Below are 22,367 nucleotides of genomic sequence, written 5' to 3'. Positions count from 1 at the left end.
ACAGGGGGGGCTAAAGTTCCAGAGGCTGGACAGGCCCCCAGGCTTTGGACTCGGCTGGTCTGGGCCGGTCCTGATGTGCGGCTGGAAGGAGACGGCCCGAGGCCGTTGGTCAGGACCCCTCTGTGCGTGGCCTGGTCCCCTCTGCACGACGCCCCCGAGTCCAGGTTCTCTGCGCTTGGCAATAAATTCTAAAATGTGTCCTCAAGTGTTGTTGAGGAGGGAAACCTGACGTAAGTTAAGCTGAAGAATAATTTCACCGTAGAGTTAACTACTCTCGGGTGTGTACTCCTGCCTCGTTTTGAAAGTTAACGGAGACGTGTTTTTCCCTCATCATAATCCGTAAACTCTGACAGCTGGGACAGTGGATTTAAGAAAAACCATGCTTTTAAGAGAAGGGTCTTTCTGACTGTACCGAGAGTACTTTAGTAGACGTGTGTGCTCTGACCAAACACCTGGACGCAGAGAACCGTGGCCGCGGCTCCCCGCACGGAGTCTAACAGCCGCCCCCCCTCCCCTGACAGGTCTGCCGCAGGTTCCGGGACGAAGCCACGTGCAAGGACACATGCCCGCCACTCATGCTGTACGACCCCACCACCTACGAGATGAAAGTCAACCCACTGGGGAAGTACAGCTTCGGCGCCACCTGTGTCAGGAAGTGCCCCCGTGAGTGCCCCTCGTGGAGACCCTTTCGTTGTCAGGCACCCCGTTACCTGTTCTATCTCCTGCTGGCATCCCCGCGTCCCCCACTCACGCGTCCTTGGGTCCCTGTGTTCACCTCAGCGTCAGGCAGGTGAGGGGACGGCTGCTACTCCGGCCTCAAGTCAGTTCTTGTGTCCTGAGCCCCAGCTGTGGTCGCCCAGAATATCCCATCGTCTGACTGGCACAAACCCATGACCACTGGGCCATTTTCCCGTTTAGCTCTTTGCAGGTATTTAAAAGGCCCAAGTGAGAGAGTAGTTAGAAGACCTGCCTTCTTTAGTGGTTAAAAGTCTGGTGAAGGTTGTACCCTTAGGAATACTGCAGAGGGGTTTTTGCTTGTCAGTCGGTTTTGTTTAATCATTTGGGCTTGGGTTTTGCTTATTTCTATTTGTGCTTTACAGATGGCTCTGGTATTTAGGGAATTGGCAACATGAATTATTTCATGGTACAGGAAGTGTAGAATTGTCTAATTAAATTGTTTTAGAAACCAATCTTGATTTCCAAGAGGGAAGGTTAAGGAAAAAAAAAAAATGTTTAAGAACAATTATGAGGGGGAAGTTTGCCCTACCAGATCTGTGAACATGAAATTTTATAAATTTGGAACAGAAAAAAGAACACACAACTAGAATAATAAACCACTGTAAGGTAAATGACGAGCTAAGAAAAATTCGCCACAGTCATGACACAGATAGACTCTCTGAGAGACAGCTTAACAGGCAGAGTTTAAAGTCCACAGGAAACCACTCAGAGCCTCAGAGAACAAAAGTAGACAGTTTTCAGAAGGAAAATGACAAATGCCCAGCAAATAGGTTTGAGGATCGACTTGGGAAAGTCACAAGGAACCCATAGAGTTCCTGAAAAGTATAGACTAATATTTGTGTTAATAGGTTATTAACACAAACACGTGTTCGCACCGGTGAGGGCAGCCGGGACAGTGACCGGCGTCGGGGCTGGTGCCGAGCGTGGGCACCGCCCCCCGCGGTGGCCGGAGGGGACGAGGGCAGCCCCGGCGGAAGCGTGGTCTTTGTGTAGCTTCCCATTTTCTAATAAATAGTCAAGCTTCAACCACAAGTCCTGAAGGGAGACCCTACGGGAACACAGGCTGCAGGGAGGGAGGGAGGGAGCATTGTGACCAGCGGGCGGGCGGCGCCCCGGGCAGCCCGGCTCCTCGCCGCCCCGCGCCTGGCGGGGAGGCCCTGAGAGCCCGTGAACCCCGCACCCCTCTCTGTTCGCAGCCTTTCATTCTTTGTCCTTAAAGTAAACAAAACCAGAGGATCAGCCCGTCATGGAGGGCCGTGAGGCCCAGGAACACCTGGCGCCGCTCTCGTCACCTTCCTTTCACTGTCCCCCAGGTAACTACGTGGTGACGGACCACGGCTCGTGCGTCCGCGCCTGCAGCTCGGACAGCCAGGAGGTGGAGGAGGACGGCGTCCGCAAGTGTAAAAAGTGCGACGGGCCTTGTGGCAAAGGTGAGAAGCCGCCCAGTGCGGGGGGAGGGGCTCTCTCTCCTCCCTGCCCCCAGGCCTTCGGCATCGCGCTCAGACGAGACGTGAGGGGGTCTCCAGGCTCGGAGATGCGTCCCTTCCTTTACGCTCTGCCCTGTTCCTGGGTGTCCTCAATGCCAATTTATCCCTGCTTATCCTGTACTTTATCTTTTATCTTGAAATCTTTCAAACAACACCCAGAAACGTTGCAAGAATAGTGTAATGAACACCCATGTGCCCTGCACTTAACTTTACCAATTTTCAGTAATCGCCACATTGTGTGTGTGTGTGTGTGTGTGTGTGTGTGTGTGTGTTTTCTGAGCCCTGTGACAATTACAGGTGCTATAACACTTCACCCTACATTCGCCAGCACGCTTTCCTACCCACGGGACATTCCCCTAAGTAACAAAAGACGGCTTCACTCTCATCCGGAGTTTAACATCGATTCAATGCAATTCTAGTTTTCAGTTTAATTTCAACTCCCCCACTGTCCCAATATGTCCTTTTTAGCTGCTTTTCGATCCAGAGTCCAGCTGAGGGCTGTGGCTTCCATGCTCTTCGTTAATTCAGGACCATTTCTCAGCCCCCTTTTCCCCGATGTTGTGCAGAGTTGAGGCCGGGTGTTTTGCAGGACGTCCCTCGTCTGGCCTGGGCACGGTTTTCCTCCGGGCGGGACTCAGGTGGGCAGGAGCATTTCCACTCATTGCGTCCCACCAGGTGGCACAGCCATTTCATCCCGTTACCACGATGACAAATTTGATGATTTGCTTGAAGTAGCGTCAGTCAGATTTCTTGGTGGTTATAAAGTAGTGATTTCCTATTTCTATCATTTCTTCTACATTTATTAGTTGACATTCTTTTCTAAAATAGCCTTTTTAGTACCCATGTGAGGTCATTGAATCCTTTTTTTATTCAGTTTATGGTAATCCCTCCTGTCATTATTCACTTTGATATCCAGACTGTCTCCCATGTGGCCCATGGGAGCCTTCCCAGTTGGCACCTGGGTCCTTTGGGCACGTGGCAGGCCTAGACCACGTCTTCCACTTCCATAGAAGACGCATCTACACTCTTTGTACCTTGCCACTTAAACTTAGCATACCCTGGAGATCACTCCAGATAACTTCACATGAATCTTCCTCATCCTACTTTGCAGCTGCTGGGCACTCCCCGAACCCTATCCATAATCCCCTATATCCTATCCCCTCTACCATAATTTATCCAGCCAGTCTCCCTGTATATGGTCATTGAGATTATTTCCACTGTTTTGCTGTTACAAAAAAAATGCCTCAATGAGTAACTGCTTATCTTGAACTCAGATGCCACCTTCCCTAAGAAGCATCTGTGATTTCAGCTGAAACTGATTACCACCTCTGTGCTCTTACATTGCAAGTGTGTTCTTTCACGGGGCAAACTCAGCCTCCGTGCTCCACGTCATCGAGTCCCTCCAGCCCCTCTAGGGGGTCTGTGCCATTACGATCCCCGCTTTACAGACCCACGAGCTCCCAGCGGGTCTCTCTGGCCACCTGGCCTTGTAGCTCCTGTGTGGCAGGGGTGTCGGGGCCCTGAGAGATGAGTATCCTTTGGCTCCAGGAGACCTCCCGGCAGAGGGGACATGGAAGGAAGAAAATAACCTGGGGCAGTGCCTGGCACAGAGGAAGTAGAAGAGTTAAGCCCCTGAAGAGAGAGAGGGTTACTATCAGCATCCTCAAATGGATCAATAAAATCAGAGATTATTTTTGTCTTTGTTCTGTTAGTTTTGTGTTCAACAAACATTCGATTCTCCTGTAATCATTATGCTCTATTTTCTACCCACCCCCAGTTCATATCCTGGAGTAGTGGCCAACTCAGATCCCTTCGGGTATAGGGCGACGCCAGGAAAACAAAGTTTGGAAAATGCATGTGTTGATGGTCCACAACTTCTCCAAATCTGATCGGTCTAGGGGTGAATGTGTAATTTACCTCCAAATTTAGGAATTCAGGTAACCCCACCATCACCATCACACCTGAACAGAGGGAGAATGGATATTCTTTCAAACATGTGGAATTCTCTTCCGAACCCGTAATTAAACGGCAAGTCCCCGTTGGCAGGCATCTGCCTCGGGGCTTGTTTGGCCAAAGCCGCCTCACTCTGTTGTCAGCCAGAGCCTTGGAATACTAAACCAGCCTCGCCCTCACATTCCCAAACCCACAGGAGGCAGATGCAGCGCAGGGCGAGCCTGGAGGTCCAGGGGGGCTGATGGGACAGGCCCCACTGCCAGGTGGCAACCCAAGCAGCAGGGACTCCGGACAGAGTAGAGCAGAGGGAGACGGACGGAGTGACGGGAGGGACCTTGTCCCCAGGGAGACCTGGGTGAGGCCAGGGGAGGACCTCATCCTGAACAATGAGATTTTCCATGATTATTCTTCAAAGTGAGATACAGTCTGAAAGAGAGGTACCAAAGATTGCACTGTGAATTCTAGAAGTAGAGCCACAACAGATAAATGGGCTTTCGAGGGAGCTGGCATTTGAGATGGAAATTCGGGAGTGAATGTAAATTAATAAATGGGCTCAGAGTGTGGAAAAAAGGCATCTGAGACTGACATCACAATAGGACACAGATCAAAGCACATGGCTTAAGTAAACACTGTGGAAGAAAAGCAATTTATCTGATAAGAGTTATTCCAGTATTTCTTATGATATAACATCAGACGGCCATTAAAAACCATGTTTGTGAATGGTTTTAATGACAGGACAAATGTTCACAGCATAACAAGTGGGGAAAAAAAAAAAAAACAGCTACATATCTAGTGTGACATAACCATGGGGGATAGCTAGACGGAAATTTTCTAAAATATCAAAGGTACATAGCAGAATTGCTTGTCATTTTGTTCCTCTTTATTCTGTGTTTTCAAGGTTTTCTCAGATGAATGCATCTTGCTCTTTTCATTAAAAAAAAAAATCTATGCATATTGTTTCTTTCAGTTAGAAGACCAAGCCGCAGGCCCAGTTAGGCGAGGGGAGGCATTGAGGGATAGTAGGGGCACGCGGGTGAGCACACACAGCGTAGGGCACACTGCCATGGAGAGGAAGCTGGAGTCCTCAGGAGCAACTGTACTCTGGCCCAAGTGGGGAAAATGAGGAGGAGAAAGCAGGTTCCTCGAGGACAGCCGTGGCGTCTCCTGTAACCACTGCAGCCCGAACCCTGCCATGGTCCCTGGGCCCTAGCAGGCCTAGCAGTGTTTGTTGAGTGAATGAATGACAGCGTGGCGGCAATAGTTCCCACGGCTGCAGTTTCCTGCCTGCTCCCCTCTGCCTGTGGAACACTAGCTATTCTTGATTCAACAAATGCGAGTGGAATAAACACCTCCCTTATCTTTACAGTTTGTAACGGAATAGGAATTGGTGAGTTTAAAGATACACTTTCCATAAATGCTACAAATATTAAACACTTCAGAAATTGCACCTCGATCAGTGGAGACCTTCATATCCTGCCAGTAGCATTTAGGGGGTAAGTAAAGATTAAGTTACTGATATAATAGAAGAAAAGGAAATCAGCTTTGTTCAGTGGCAGGTTGTTACTGATCGTCCTGTTACTTGTTTCAGTGATTCCTTCACACGTACTCCACCTCTGGACCCAAAGGAACTGGACATTCTAAAAACTGTAAAGGAAATAACAGGTGTGTGCCGCTAACATATCATATGAACATTAACAGGAAATCAGTGTTTTACAAAGAGAACTTTTAGCAGTACTTTCTTCTCCTTTGGCATAAAAACATTTATTCTGAAATTCTACCATTAATGAGTAAGTAGTTCTTTGATATTTTTCAAAAATGCAGTTTCCCCTGCACTCGAGAGGTGAGCTCTTTAAGCAAAGAGTTAGGTCATTCATGATGTGGCGTGAACATGTCTGATCTCTCACTGCCCAGCCCAGGCCAGCCGTCCGAGGACCAGCCCAGGACGTGGTGGGTAGAGGAAGGGGGGCAGCGGCGAGCGGACAGCCGGCTCCCGGGCCTGGAGACGCACTTCACATCCTGCTCCGCCACCGGCAGACGTGGGCCTGGGACCCGTCAGAGCTCCACTTCCTCCATCCCTAAAAAAGAAATAATCAGACTAAATAGCAAGGTTGTTTGGAGAATTGGAACTAAATAAGGATAACATGTCAGGCTCCTTGTGGCACTACAGCTCGGCACTGGCCGCTGTCATTGAGCGCGGCGGCCTGCTTGGGGTCTCGCCCTTGGAGCACAGCCTGCGGGGTGAGAGTCGGGCGGTGGCCCATGGGCAGCGTGCCTGGTGCACACCGACGCGTGCGTGCGTGTGCTCGGGAAGACGACTGGAAGAACGTTCACCTCCCCTGCTCATGGACACTCTCCTGAAAATCCTACAATACTGTCTCATACAAAATAGAAATTTCTAAGTGGTGTGTGTCTGAACCTTCCTTCTGCCTTATAGGGTTTTTGCTGATTCAGGCCTGGCCTGCAAACAGGACTGGCCTCCATGCTTTTGAGAACCTGGAAATCATACGTGGCAGGACGAAGCAACAGTAAGTTGACCCCAGCCAAGGCCTGGTAGACCCTTATTTTGTGTTCTTGAAATAAGACTTAGAGAAGTGCTACAGAGACAGTACAGAGAGTTCCCACACATCCTTCACCCGGCTGCCCCGATGGTGACACCCTACATCAGCGTGGCACAAGAATCAAGTAAAGAAATCAGCAGTAACTGAACTGCAGACTTTCTGGGATCTCGCCAGTTTTTCCATGAACGCCTTGTGTGTTCTGTCAGCCCACACTGCATGCGGCTGTCACGTCTCCTTGGTCCCTGCATTCGGTGACAGTTCCTCTGTCTTCCTTGTCTTTCATGGCCTTGACCCTTTCAAAAAGTATTGGTCAGGCATCTTGTAGGATAGCCAGTGTTTTCTCCTGATTCAGCTGAGGTTTTGCATTTTTGGCAAGAACAGCGCTGAGGTCACACATCCTTTTCAGCAAGTCATTTCAGGGGACCTGAGAGGCTTTTTAACATTGAGTGTTTCTTTCAGGATTTCCACTTTTCCAGCTCCAACAGTGAAATACACACACACACACACACACACACACACACACACACAAGCACCTTTAACGTAATAAGGGTAATGATGAGTTTTGTGGTGAGGGGAAGTTTGGGACTCTCTTGTTCAAACCTGCCTTGGAAACCGTCTGGTTCTGAGAACTCTTTCCCATAATTGACCCCTAAGAGGGCTACATAATATTGTGCAATATTAAAGAAATTCAGACGACAGTACATGTAAAGTAAGCATCACTCTCCAAAAACCGTCTTGGCTTTGCATCTCTGATGCAGCTCATATCACTTCCCAGAAAGGCCCCTGTGCTCTGAGTTCTCAGGAGTACTTCTTTTGCCCAAAGTTCATACAGAGATGAGAGATTTAGGTCAGTTTTCTTGGGTGACTAGCATGTACCTCTCAGCTTAGTTTTAGGGATTTAAACAAGATAAAGATGACTTTTTTCCTTTTCACATTTGCTGAGAAGCCCAATGATGCACCGTCCCTCCTGGGGCAGTGTGACCCCTGGTTCTCAGCAAAGCCAAACCTGCCCTGCAGGGAAGACCTCAGCTTTGTCCCTGCTGGCTTGCCTCCCCTGGACACAGTTTGGGGGGATTCCTAACAGCAGGGACGCAGGTCTAATACACAGGAGCCAGGCTGTGGGAGGACAGAGGGAGGAAAGGGTGGGGAGAGAAGAAGAAACAAGGAGAAGAAGGAGTCTCCAAATTATGCTTTGACTTCTGTCATCTCACGCCTTCATTATCTCTCTCTCTACTGTACTGTCTCAACTGGCCCATTCCACGTCCTGGTGTCCAGTGAGCTTCCTAAAAATGCAAATCTCCTTCCTGTGGTTTCCCATCATTTGCAGACAAAAACCTCCACGTGGTGTCTAAGGTGGTCCATGCTCTGGCCTCTTCCTCCCTCCCCAGGCCCCCCTCCCAGCTCACCCCCACCTCCAGCAGTAGTTCATGGTTCTCAGTGCCTGTCACGTGCTCCTCCAGGTGGTTCAGGACTTCCTTCCCTTTAGTCGGAATAACTTCCATCTGGTCACTTGATGAACACGTACTGATCACCCCGTAGGATCCTAGCACAGGGTTGGGTAGCGAAGAAAATATCATAGTTCCTGCTCCCAAGGTCCTGACAATCAGGCATCACCACTTCCGGGAGACCCCCTCCCCAGACTTGTTTAGACCCCTACTCTTTGCCTCCGTGGTACCCCTGCTGGGTTAAAATTATCTGCTCATATGATTGTGTCATCACTAGACAAAAGGTTTTTTGAGAATAGGAAACACACACTTAACCTAGAATTAGAATAGAATTAGTCACATATTACCTCAAATGTTTGTTCGATAAATGGATGGGTGGATGGATAGATGGACGGATGGGTAGACGGATGGATGGAAAGATGAACCTATGATTTTTTTAAGTGTATTTGGATATTTGAGAAGTTAGAACATGTTCTCAACTCCCAGGCAAAATTAAAATGCAGCAAATCAAATAATTACATTAATAATTACATTAATAAATATTCAGCCCCTAGTCTGCCACTGGGATTAGAGATACTAAATGAACAAGGTACTAGCTTTTCCCTGAACTAGCTTTAAAAAGCACTTGCAATTTTCCAAAGTTGCAATACATACCTTCCACAACATGACTTACAACCCGTGGAAGGCAGTTTGTGGTAAATCTAAAGTGGTACAGAAAAGCAAAGTTTTTAGTGATACTGTGTTTTCATAATTTTTCACGACATTGTTTTTCTTCTCTCCAACTTAGTGGTCAGTTTTCTCTTGCGGTTGTTGGCCTGGATATAATGTCCTTGGGATTACGCTCCCTCAAGGAGATAAGTGATGGAGATGTGATCATTTCAGGAAACCGAAAGTTGTGCTACGCAGATACAATAAACTGGAAAAAACTCTTTGGGACCTCAAATCAGAAAACCAAAATTATAAACAACAGGAGTGAAAAAGAGTGCAGTGAGTCATCACTTTGGTCGATTGTGGAGATGGTTCCAGCGGGTCATTTATTTTGATTTAGACTATTGAAGAACCATTCCCAAACATTAAAATTACTTTTTACTTTTGTAAAGAAGCAAATTAAAAGAAATCTGTATATTCTTAATTGTGAAGTTCATCAGAATTGTTTCTAGATCATTCTCATTTCATAGGATGAGCTTGCCTTGAAGTCTAGGCTATCAATTACTGGTAATTTACAGAACTAAATGTAGTATTAATTACATTGCATTTTTTTAATTTAATTTTATTTATTTCTTATACAGCAGGTTCTTATTAGTTATCTATTTTATACATATTAGTGTATACATGTCAATTCATCCCACCATCCCGCCCCGCCCCTCTTCCCCCAATTATATTGCATTTTAGCTGTGTGTTGCTCCCTTCTCATTTCATCCCCAATGACTATAGCTAGACACACACGTGCACGTGCACACACACACACACACACACCGGAATGGGATGAGTATTTCACACGGGTATTTCCAGTTCTGAGTTTAGAGCCATAGGCAGCTTTTGAAGCGGGGCCTGCACCGTAGCCTGTGCTGAGACCCAGGCCACCGGCAGAAGCAGACCTGAGTTCACATCGTGGCTCGAGCCCTTCCTAGCTTTGAGACCTTCGTCAGTTTACGTAAATCTTTGGGCTTTGGCTTCCTCATCCATGAAATGGAGGTAATAATGATTCCCACACCATAGTGCAGTTGAGAGAATTGGTGAAATTCTGTGTGCCTTGCACACGGCAAGGAACCACACGCTTCCCGTGCTGTTCCGGCAGCTCTGAGTGTTTCATCCAGGTACACTCAGCCCCCAGCAGGGCAAAGGGGACTTGCAGTGAGCCTCCGGAAGCCCTTTTTTGCATCACTGCTTCTTCCAGGGGGCCCAGCATGTGTTTGAGCACCTCACCCACCCTTGGCCACTGTTCCTTGGCTGACCCGTGTGGCTCACCCTGTCTTCGCAGAGGCCATGGGCCACGTCTGTAACCCGCTGTGCTCGTCAGAGGGCTGCTGGGGCCCGAAACCCAAAGACTGCGTGTCTTGCCGAAACTTCAGCCGTGGCAAGGAGTGTGTGGAGAAGTGCAACATTCTAAAGGGGTAAGAGGCTTTGTTTTTTAATCCCTATGGTTTTTTGTTTTGTTTTGTTTTTAAATTAATTTATTTATATATTTTTGGCTGTGTTGGGTCTTCGTTTCTGTGCGAGGGCCCTCTCTAGTTGCGGTGAGCGGGGACCACTCTTCATCGCGGTGCGCGGGCCTCTTCACTATCGCGGCCTCTCTCGTTGCGGAGCACAGGCTCCAGACGCGCAGGCTCAGTAATTGTGGCTCACGGGCCTAGTTGCTCCGCGGCACGTGGGATCCTCCCAGACCAGGGCTCGAACCCATGTCCCCTGCATTGGCAGGCAGACTCTCAACCACTGCGCCACCAGGGAAGCCCCAATCCCTATGTTTTGATTAAAAAAAATAAGACTTTGGTTTTATAGGTTTATAGTTAATCAGTCAGATTATTTTCCTTTTTTTCCTTTTCCTTTGTTTTTGTTTGTTTGTTGACAACTGTTAATCACAAAGGGAAGTGAACAAACTTTTTTTCATTACTTAATCCAATCCAATTTATAGAGTCTCTCTTTATCTGGAAATATCTTATATTTTTCCTAGCTGCACAAAGTTCCCAAGACAAACAGAGCAGTCTTCCATGGTTCAGATGGCCAAGACCACGGCCACTGTAGCACAGCATTCCTACTGTGTCAAAACACAGCTTCTGGTTAATTTTTGTTTATGTTCAAGACACACTGAACAGTGCAAATAACTTCAAATATACCCATGGACAAAGAAATAAACAGTTGTAGAACATTTGTTGAATTTATTGCAATCAATAAGAAGTACAGTCTGTTGATTCTATAGGAATTTTGATATTGAGTAAGGTTTTGAATGACCACAAATAATGACTAAAATAAATTAATAGGAAAGTGAAATGGAAGGATAGAGACTGGCAGAGGCAATTTTTTTTTTAAATTTAAAGAACAAGAGAAATTTCATGATAGAGAAGAACGTAGGCGTTACAGATGGCTCTAGGAAATCTTCCTTTCTGTTTCACTATCAGGGCTTGGGCTACAGCTCAGATCAGAAATACTTGGAAGCAGGATGAGAAGACCAAGTTCAATTCTGTAGGAATCTTTAGCTGATAGGCTCATTAGCCTAACAGAGTAATTTGCATAATTGATAGTATTGTTTCAACAAGAAATATTGGTGCAGTCCTTACAGCTGCAAACAGACACTAAGCTCTCATGTCTTCAGTGCTGACTTCTCTTTGAAGCGACAAGGTGATTAAAATAGCCACGGCGGTGGCACCCGGGTCTGCCCGTTAGAGAACCCCAGTGTCCAGCGGCACCTCCTCCACTTGCGAGGCTGGCTCCTGCAGTAGGTGTGGTAACCCAGAGAAGAAGCACAGGGAAAAAGTCCCGCGGCGTATTTGGTTTAATTGATGCCGTCTGCCTGAGAGGACTCAACGGACCACGTCTTTGGGTGTAGACACTCCTTGTTCACTGCCTAGTTAATTACCAGTCGTCTTAACAGCTGCCACAACTACAGTGTCTTTTCAATCAAACATCAGCTTGTCGCTTAACGTTAATCTAAGTTTGAGGAATGGTTAAAATAGTATAAGCAAAATTTTTCACGCCTGTGTTCCCTACTTGCTGTTTTTTAGGAATAACCACTGAGGAAACTTTTAAGAGCTGTCTTTCCTTTTCCCAGGCATTAGTCTAGATACCATTTCTTTGCAGCTTAATTTAAATATCCATGAATCTGATATTGGAGGGGGTATCTTCTATCTTAAGGACTGATATCTTAAGGGCTGTTTTCTTCTTTTTTTTTCCCCATGTGGCGCCTTGCTTATCTAATATTCAAAAACTGTGCCTGGAGAAAAAATGTAGGGAAGATGTTTTGATTATAACGGAAGCTGATGTTTTTTGTTCCAGGAGAAGATGACCAAAGATTCCGCTGACAAGAATCAGTTTATTACATTATAGTCCTAGATTCCCGGCCATTCGACTTTTACCTAAAACTGTTTTGACTTTCTAAGAGAGGTGATTTGTGTCATCTGAGCTCTCAGACAGGTGAAGCCAGACAGCATCCTGCAGCAGGGTCTCCAGGGACGGCACTGACCAGTTTCCCGTCTTCTCCCGTCAGAGAGCCCAGGGAGTTCGTCGAGAACTCCGAGTGCGTGCAGTGCCATCCGGAATGTCTGCCCCAGGCCATGAACGTGACCTGCACGGGACACGTAAGGAGCATGTTTGATGTCACCCCCTACACGTCAGCCGTAGCCCGCGAGGCTGACCCTCACCCCCGTCACCCTGTGCCTGCGGGGACACACATCCAGCACACTCCCCGCCCACACCTGAGGCCGTGCCATCTCACAGCCGTCGGGGGCTGTGACCGAGGGGAAGTCAGCTCACACCCTGCCTGGCACGGGCATTCCCCTTCTCTGTCCAACCCCAGATGCACGTGGTGACGCCCGTCCTCACACCACAGAGCAGGGCGCCCTGTGGACGGGGCACACCCACAGGCAGCCTTCAGTGTCCCTGACATCTGTCATCATTGCTTTATCGTCTTAATCAGACATCACCAAATTCTTATTTGACATGAGTTTATCGTTATTTGAAGAGTGTTCTTTAATCGCAAAGGAAAGGTTTTCAACATTCAGTTTCACATCTACATGTTCAGTAATAATCTTTTACAGAGTGTGAGAATGCAGGTCCCTCTCACACCAGAGTGCTCATGTTGTTAATTCTCAGTATTATTTATATGAGGAGCTCTGTTTGGATTTGAATTTCAACAGCCATATCTAAATCTAGTAACGGAAAACATTTTTCAGAAGTTCTTTAAATCAGACAGAAGACGGGTAAGGCTCAGTTTTGAGGTACAGACTGCCAAAACGGCTGGTTACAAAGGAAACCACTGGTTTTTACGTTGGTGTTCGGTTACATTTTCATCAGTGAAATAAAATAACTGGTGATGTTGACCGACTTAGTCATCTGATTGTTCTGGCTCTGGGAATACTCAGTCTTTGAGACATGAGAGCACTGAGCCAACAGGCAGACCCTCCCCTACCCACGTTATTTCAGCCCTTTGTGAAGTGTGTGGACACAACCCAAGCAGCCCCAATGCATTCATTTCTGTGGGTTTTAACCGACGCATTCACATTTGACCAACAGAATCAAATTTAGCATGCTGCACAGTTAATTATACAGCCAACACTGCATTTACACGTGCCACCTTCTCAACGCTGGAGAAATGTAGTTGTGGGTTTTCTCATCTGGGCCTTTGGCGAGTACAGCTTCCCACTGAGGCCCCCTCAACTCCAAACACGATTCACAAGGAAGTCCATCTGACCGATAAGGATATAAATATACATGTAGGCCAATCAAGAATGCTTTGACCAGGAAAGATGCCCACAGTTTATTAAGTAAAATGTAATAAAGCACATAGTACAGTTTCTTTTATGTTTTATATATATATATGTATGTATATAAAATACACGTTTAAAGTCAAGAAGGCTTTATTCTCAGCTGTTAACAGTGGTCACATCAGGCAAGTCACAGAAGAGCTTGTCCACTTTAAGAACTTCCACGTCGTTTGATTTTTTTCATGATAAGCATTTTAAGTAAAAAGTTACTTCATTCTGAAAAAGAGAGAGACATAAGTAAACGTTTGATTTATGAAACGGTTTTTCCACCTCGGTGCAGGGACCAGGCAGTTGTGTAAAGTGTGCCCACAACACTGACGGCCCTCACTGCGTCAAGACCTGCCCTGCTGGAGTCACAGGAGAAAACAGCACCCTGATCTGGAAGTATGCAGATGCCAATCACATGTGTCACCTCTGCCACCCCAGCTGCACCTACGGGTGAGTGCAGAAAGCTCTGGGTCTGCAAAGGAAAAGGCAGAAGAACAGGGTGCTTCCCATCTTGCAAATTCGTAGATTGAAAATGTCTCCAGACTTTCCAGTCAGTCAAGTACACAGGTTTGTATTTGAGTCAGTTCCTCCAGGTGTTCTGGTCCCACGGCCACGGCGGCAGCAATGATACGCTCGTGGGCAGATCATGGTGCTGGCGGGAGAGCCTCTCAGCCTCTCCAGGTGTGTCTCGTGCCAGGGTCCTGTTCTGCGGTGCCAGCATGTCCCAACACGAAGAATAAGGGACAGGGAGAACGAGAGCAGAGGTCCTGCCCGTCCCCAAAGGTTTCTATATATATATATATATATATATATATCTTTCCAGATGACTGGGATTCCTGTGGGAATCTTTTATTGGTTTACAATTAATAGAAGATAACATTGCCTGGAATATTGCCTAAAGATGCTTTTTCTTTTAGCTAGTTGATTGCTAAGCTGTTAATAGGGAAATTAAAACTATTTTGACTGTAATTAGCAGAAGCACTCAGAACGTATATATCTTATTTACTAAAATGATCAATTTGACAATGAAATGGGACTACTAGAAATCAGAAGGAGAAGTTGTCCCATATATTTCACATTCCCTTCTCTCTCTCCTAATCCTCAACTTTATTTGGCACCGTTACTCTTCTCTGGAGCCATCTCTTACTAGCTGTGTGGACTTGGGGAAGTGTCTTAACCTCTCTGTACTTCACTTTCCTCACCTGTAAATTAGGATAATAAGACTGCATTGCTCACAGGATTTTTGAGATCTTGAGTGAATACGTGTACTGTACTTAAAATAGCGCGTGGACCACACGAGCACTCAATCAGTGATTGCACAGATGGCGGTGCGGAGCTGGTGGCGAGGTGGCAATGACGATGGTGGCGGTTATAATGCTGGTGAAGGAGGTAATGGTGCCTGCGCTGCTGGTAGTGACGGTGGTAATCATGACCGTGACAGTGATGGTTAGTGTTCTGAAGGGGTGCAGAACCTTCCAGCTAGACTTCCAAACATCAGGAGTCTTGAAAATTTTCCGAGTACATCCTAAGTTTTTCCAAAAAACCGATTTTAACTGCATTTATATGGAAGAGCCTGGGCCTGGAGACAAGTGATTTGGGAATGACTGGTACCCTGGTCAACTTCCATCGTTTCACCTTCCTTCCTGAGTTTCAGCCATCATGAGGGTAAATGGAAGGGCTCCATCATTCCATGACCCCGGGGTCCAAGAGCTTCAGTCCCAGGCAGCTGATTCCCCAGCTAACATGTAGGAAGCCAGGGCATTTCCTGTGTGGTTTGCATGTGACTGTCTTCTCCCTCTAATCTTAGTCTAAGCCATTGGTGTGTTGCAAGTGACCTGGAATATTTTACCAAGTTTAACACACACACACACACAAACCCCACTAAAGCCAATTAATTAATTTGAGTAGGGCTAACATTTTTACAATATTTTGTATTCCCAGTCAGGAAATGATAATTTCTTCATACATTCAGATATTCTTTTTTATATTTCAGTCAAGTTTTAGTTGTGTTCTTTCATGTTCTGCCTAAACATTTTGTATTTATTTTTGCTACTGTGAAATGGACCTTGTTTTCTAGTATATCTTCTCATTTATTATATCTAATATATAAGATAGCTTTCGATTTTTTTTTGGCCGAGGTGTATATTCATCTCGTATTGGTGGTCTCTACTGAACTTCCTTTGAAATTAGGGTTTTAGTTCATGGTCTTGCATTTTCCAGGAAAACAATTATATCATCTCCAGTAATGGTATCTGTATCTCTTTTCCAAAAGTTTCAAATCATATTACAAGGGCCAGAATTTCTAGAATAATATCAGATACAATGGTAGTGGAGATCAGAATTGTATATCTGATGGTGGTGGGCATGGCTGTAATAAATCACCATTAAGAACAATATTTGCTATTAGTGTGAGATTCTTATTATCTTGTTCAAGAAACAGTTATCTATTCCTACTTTTAAACTCTTTTTTTAAATCCAGAATGAATTCTGAACTTTACCAAATACCTCCTTGGTAGGAATTTCAAGATTTTTCATATTTTTCCCTTTGGGTATACCAGCACACTGGTTATATTGACCACTCTGCAAACTCTACAAAACATAGTATAAACTGTAATTTGCTAGTTTTTCACTTAGTCTATTTTTTTCATATTCCCCAAAATAAGCAATTTTGGAGCAGATTCTCTAAAATAGAATTATAGTACCTATATCAAATAAATATATTTTTCCTGTTTTTTCTATCTCTGGGAAATAAATGTGTTTCTATATGTGTGTATGTCTGTGAGCATATAGCATTGGTAGAAAAATATATAGTTTTCCGTAATCTTGTTATTACTATCTCTATCTTCTCCCAAAGGAATTATGTACTAAAAATGGATTTAATTTTTTAAATATGGAGAAATATTGATGGGGTGAGGGGAAATAAAAAACATTTCTTTTACTGTGTATCTGGGATGTGCACAGCATCATGAAACACATAGTCTCAACGATGACTAAGAGCAAACGCGCTGCTTTCCCCATTTGTATTGTTAAAGAAACACTTAGAAAGGCTCTGGGGTCACCACGACTCATCAGCCAGCAGTGACAGAGCCCAGGTTTCAGGCACATGCTTGCTTCCAGAAGCCGTGCCCTTCCCACAGGGCAGGTCTGCTTACCCCAGGGAATGGGTCAGCAAACTTGAAGCAAATCCACTTTTTTTAATTTATTTATTTATTTATTTATTTATTTATTTATTTTGGCTGCGTTGGGTCTTCGCTGCTGCGCGCAGGCTTTCTCTAGTTGCGGCGAGCGGGGGCTACTCTTCGTTGCGGTGCACGGGCTTCTCATTGCTGTGACTTCTCTTGTTGCAGAGCACAGGCTCTAGGCATGCAGGCTTCAGTAGTTGTGGCTTGCGGGCTCTACAGTGCAGGCTTAGTAGTTGTGGCGCACGGGCTTAGTTGCTCCGCGGCATGTGAGATCTTCCCGGACCAGGGCTCGAACCCGTGTCCCCTGCATTGGCAGGCGGATTCTAAACCACTGCGCCGCCAGGGAAGTCCGCAAATCCACTTTTAAATGGAACCACATTTTATAGTAAGTCGTCAGGGGAAGGTTTCTTTGAAATTTTATGCCAATTAATTAAACGAAGTAACACGAAATTTTGCCTATTTTAATTACATGTAACAAAAAAATAATAAATCGAGTGGGAGACAAGGAATAATTTTTCTGACAAAATTAAATGATAGCATGATATGGCCTCTTTTGCTTGATATCTGACAATCATTTCTGCAGAATTATGCAGGGCACCATCAGCTTTCCCAAGGACCTCTTAATCCTTTGATACTCAGATGTTCCCTCTTAGGGCACCTATCCAGTCACTACCCATGTCCATCATCTCTTCAAATGTAAACTGGCCGAGCTCTCCCTAGGAGCGTCTCCCTTGTCCACAGCTTCTTGCTAGAAACCCCATAGGTTTCCCAGCAGCACTTTCAGAGGCTGCAAGAAACCCTGCTTCTTGTCCAAAGTTTGCAATTCCAGTTTGCACCACTATGCATAGAGTTCCCATTCTATTACGGTCTGGAAACCAAACAGGCATTATGGGAAAATATAAAAACACTAGTGAGGAGGGATATTTTGAGGAGGGGTTAATTTTACCAATTTTTATCCATTAGCGAATGTTGTCTCTGACGATTATCCTAGGAGATAAAGGATTGTGAAAAAAGGAGAACTCCTCGTGTGTTCCACTGTCTGAAGAAGCCTGTGTCGGGTGTAGGGAATGAAGGCCCGAGGCTTGCAGGGCCGAGACTGCGTTGTCTGACACCACGGAAAAGAGCTCTCAGACCCTCAAAACCAAGAGGAGTAGAGTACAGAGATCAGAGCCCTTGGAATGAGACAGAAAATGATTAGAACCAGTTGACAGTACGCATCCAGCAAGCACCGGGCCTCTTCACATACCTGAACCAGGCTTCTTCATCTTTCCCCAGGCCGTGAACATCAGTCTTCTCCATTTAATTGGAATATTTTATTTTCCTGTTGACGTTTTTATTGACAAACGTTGCTGTCCTTCAAAGCCAACTTAGTCTGCCTTTTCAGCCATCGTCCTGTAATCAAAATAACAGATGGTGGTGCCCCACAGAACGGGAACCCAGCTGCTGAGGGGTCACGTTAGGACAAATGATGTCCCTGCTCGACGTACAACATCGCAGTTGTGTGGAAGCGGATGGAGCCAGCCCCTGGCTTTCTGCGTCTGAAATCATCGTCCCCGTTTCCCTGCCCCCTGAGATGCATGTCGTCACTCGTCTGCCCCCACCCCGCCCCGCTCCTTAATCAGTGTGCCCCAGGAAATGGTTCTGGTCTCAGCTCCCTGTACCTCCTGCCCACATTGATGTTCTAGAGCCAGCTGTGGGCCAGCTGAACCTCTGGCAAATGGAGGCCGTGAAAACATGTCAATAATGAAGACCAGAAGTGTCTACTTTGTTCAGTGCTAGAACAATCCCTATCACAAAGCAGACACTCAAAAATACTTGCTGAGTGAATGAACAAATGAATAAATGCATAATAAACAAATGCTTAAGCACTATTGAGACGCACTGCGATTGTAATGATTTGAAAGTAATTTAACACACATTGCCTTATGATTTAATAAAAACTCTCCAAGAAAAAGTGCTAAAGGAGTAAAATGATCGAAATGTGTATCTCTCTTTCAATTCCTACAGCTGTGCTGGGCCAGGTCTTCAAGGCTGTGCAGTGAATGGGTAAGTGTGACACTTTGTATGGGATGACCTGATGAGAAATGACCAAGAGCGCTATGGGCGAGGGTAATGCTTTCCCTCTTTTCCGACTGCCCTCTGCCTTGGCCGGTTCTCACTTCACCCTGGGCCAGCCTGGGCATCCCTAGCACAGCTCACCCTGACCACGCTGCTGGCTGTGCTCTGGGGCCGGGGGGCGGGGGAGGGGGAGGGCAGGACAGGAGTGCTGGGCCTCCTCCACGCGGAGCCAGCCTCTCTGCCCAGCGCTTCACATGCAGTCCTGCCCCCTAGGTCACCAGGGTTGCTGGATCCTTCTCCTCCTCCAGCTTCTCTTCTCTTTCCTCGCTGACCCAGCTGGCCCTACCACAAACCTGCGTTTGAATGACCTTTCTATCCAATGACAGAGCTCCAGCTTGGGAGAATTTCTCCCCTTACTTCCTTTTCTAAACACAGGACTTCCTCAGCATTTCAGTTGTGATCACTTTGCCGTCACTGCCTGAAATGCTGCACAGAGAAAAGCAGAATTGGGACCTCCTGTTCAGACTCATCAGGAAAGAGTGATATTATCCATTAATAATGTCTATCGAAGAATCAGAATTATACACAAGACACTGACCAGATATCCCCAAACACCAGCCAAACATCCAGGAACCTCTGCCATCTCCAGTAATGTTTACAAAATTCCTCCCCTCAACAACCCTCCTCAATGCCAGCTGAGCCAGTCAGCTCAGTCTCTTGCCGAAGAATTAGCCAAGATAACTGATCCTTCCTACTATCAAGTGAGACATTAAAGACAAATAGGGCAGTTTCTCAAAGATAAAGATTTCCTTTTACGCCCTCTTCACTTGAGCCACGAGGACACCAGCAAGCTCCGTCCTCTCTTTGTGCTTCAATCAGCGTCTTAGTAATGAGGTTTTCCGTCACATCCCCACCCTGAAACCAATCAACGACCATTCTTTGTTATATTTACCCTTTTAATTTTTTTATTCTCTTTTCACTCTCCCTACTTCCCATGGAACACATACTCTGTACAAATTATTCCTGACATCTTTCAATGTCCCCTTCAAAATGGTGAAAACCCATTAATTCAAACTGCATTAATTGGGAAGATGGTATAACTCAGGAGATGAATTTTGCACTTGCTAAGAAGAAAGTGTCATATATACTATTTACGTGAAGTACCTTTGACCCACTTATGAGAAATCCGTAAGAACTATGGCACATTTTTTTAGGTGCAACGGTGCTACTGATTAATCTTTGATATTCGTTAACATTTCTACCTGAAAATATGAAGTTTGCCAGAAGCTTAGATGGCACAGGTGCTGGAGAAGAAAAGCTTTATGAAGATTCTAAATTCAGAATCTACTAATTCAGACGGTTCTTTCCCCGTGAGCTTTAGAACCCGAGTTTTGGGTGTTTGCTGGTCCCGAGCCCTATGGGGTGGCGGGGGGGGGGGGTGCTGCAGGATGACATCACTCATCCATGACAGCTCTGCTGTCCGTGTGGAAATCCTGTCACTTGCTCACCCCCTCCACACTCATGCATACAGCTCTTGAAAGCCCCGGACCCCTCGGGAAGTCTCCACAGGTTTGAAAGGGTCCCTCCTTCCAGCCTGGCCAGCAGACATCGCAAGTGTCACGTGCGGAGGGCGTGCCTCAAACGCGTGGAGACACTCCGGGGAGCCACACAAATTCACATGAAAAGCATGACTGAACTCTGAGTTACTTTTTAAATGATGTGTTTTCTTAATCAGCAGATGAAAGTATGATCGCTATAGGGATAAGTCAAAGTGATACCTCAGTGTAAAACATGCGACAAAGCAGGCTCCTATACTGAAGGAAGTTGGAAACCCTGCCCTGGGGCTCGAAGTCCACCCTCCTTTCTCCTTTAGGAGCTGCGCCGTATTCCACTTTCTGAGCTAGCCCTAAATGACGTCATGCTATCAGAACATACAGGAACTATGTGAAACGCCACCGTAACAAACCTCACTCTCTTGCGTTTCCACCTCGTTCCAGGCCCAGGATTCCGTCCATCGCCACCGGGATCGTGGGCGCCCTGCTGCTGGCGCTGGTGCTGGCCCTGGGCGTCGGCCTCTTTCTGCGCAGGCGCCGCATCGTCCGCAAGCGCACGCTGCGCCGGCTGCTGCAGGAGCGCGAGGTGAGCGCCCAGCGCGAGGGGGCGGGGAGGCGCTGCAGCCCGAAGGTTGCGTCTTAAAGATGTATTACTGCGCTCTATTTATCGCGAGGAAAGAGTCGGAAGAATCTCTGAATGTCCGGTTCTAAGCAACTACATGCACATGTTAGTACTTGTATCCAGGGGAATGCAGCTGTGTCTAGGGTAAGTCCCACGGCCGGTTACCACGCCGGGGCGCCCGCTGCCCACGTGGGGTGGGCGCTCGGGCCGGCCAAGGGGAAGGCTGGTGCGCAGAACTGTGAACTCACGAGGTGTTACTTTGGAAAATGCCATTGTCCACACCAGCGGCCGCTCCCTTTGGAGCCACGTTTGTGACCGTGTTGTCCGTGATTCCTCAGCCGGCATCCGTGTCTGACAACGTGTCAGACGCCAGAGGCCCTGGGAAGAGGGACCCACGGCAGCTACAGCATCACGGCTGTGAGGGGCCCGACCGGTTAGCAGAGTGACCACCACAGAACACTGTCCTTCCCCAAGTGTTCTCGGCCCGGACACAGAAATAGAAATTGCACTTATTGCAAAGGAGCTGTTCTGTTCAAGGATGCCTTTTTTTGGGGGGGGGGGGTCAGTCCCTGTTCCTTCCGAGTGTCTCACCAAGTTCCTTAGCACAGGCGTCCCTGTCTCCGGAGTGAGAGCCGCGAGTTCTGTCCCCTGGTGTCTGGACCTGCCACCCCTCTCCCCGGCCCGGCGGGCATCGTCTCTTCCTCTTGTCTCTCACAGCTTGTCGAGCCTCTGACGCCCAGCGGAGAAGCTCCCAACCAAGCTCTCTTGAGGATCTTAAAGGAGACGGAATTAAAAAAGGTCAAGGTGCTGGGCTCCGGAGCATTCGGCACGGTGTACAAGGTGAGCCCCCCCACCCCCCGCGAGTACCAGGCGCCTTCCGCTGTGGTCTTTATCGTGGTCACGTGCTCTTTGTGTCACTGAGGGTTTAGGAAATTCCAGTGTTTTTCTCAAGTTGTCTAGAGGAAATCTTTTATGATCACAGTGACAAGTAAGTGGTCCGGTGAGATCTGTACACAGGCACAGACATTTTCAGGAGGACGGTGTGAGCTTTCCGAGGGGTGGGTGGCACAAGTCAGTCTGAAAGAGGGTTGCCTGTCACGGCCCAGCAGCATCTGAATAAAGCCCAGCTCAGAACAGCTTCCTGTTCATTTCTTTTTCCTACATCCCTGTTGCGTAGTCTGATTTCAGTTAGGCCTAGACCCAGAATCTCAGAATTCTGGACAAAATGACTCACGCTGACTGTGTAACCGGTACGAGCTTAGGGGTTTTGTCTAACTACTCTGATTCCTGGAACGTGATAGCTAAA

At 46.8% G+C, this 22,367-nt stretch overlaps 1 protein-coding gene across 4 annotated transcripts in view; it reads left to right on the top strand.

Annotated features, from left to right (window-relative positions):
• Positions 1-22,367, top strand: part of EGFR (epidermal growth factor receptor) — a 192,274-nt gene that overhangs the window by 142,287 nt on the left and 27,620 nt on the right. For all 4 annotated transcript variants that reach the window (XR_005021163.1, XM_036862891.1, XM_036862890.1 and 1 more), the window contains exons 7-18: positions 522-663; positions 2,052-2,168; positions 5,545-5,671; positions 5,767-5,840; positions 6,613-6,703; positions 8,969-9,168; positions 10,163-10,295; positions 12,383-12,473; positions 13,939-14,096; positions 18,836-18,874; positions 20,884-21,025; positions 21,779-21,901. Coding sequence is in view for 3 of the 4 variants with exons in the window: in XM_036862891.1 (XP_036718786.1) it covers positions 522-663; positions 2,052-2,168; positions 5,545-5,671; positions 5,767-5,840; positions 6,613-6,703; positions 8,969-9,168; positions 10,163-10,295; positions 12,383-12,473; positions 13,939-14,096; positions 18,836-18,874; positions 20,884-21,025; positions 21,779-21,901 (1,437 nt within the window). In the remaining variant the exon portion in view is untranslated. The remainder of the gene's footprint in view (positions 1-521; positions 664-2,051; positions 2,169-5,544; positions 5,672-5,766; positions 5,841-6,612; positions 6,704-8,968; positions 9,169-10,162; positions 10,296-12,382; positions 12,474-13,938; positions 14,097-18,835; positions 18,875-20,883; positions 21,026-21,778; positions 21,902-22,367) is intronic.

Source organism: Balaenoptera musculus, chromosome 9 (genome assembly GCF_009873245.2).
Source record: "Balaenoptera musculus isolate JJ_BM4_2016_0621 chromosome 9, mBalMus1.pri.v3, whole genome shotgun sequence".
Classification (NCBI taxonomy): Eukaryota; Metazoa; Chordata; class Mammalia; order Artiodactyla; family Balaenopteridae; genus Balaenoptera; species Balaenoptera musculus.
This window is presented reverse-complemented; position numbering and strand designations above follow the sequence as displayed.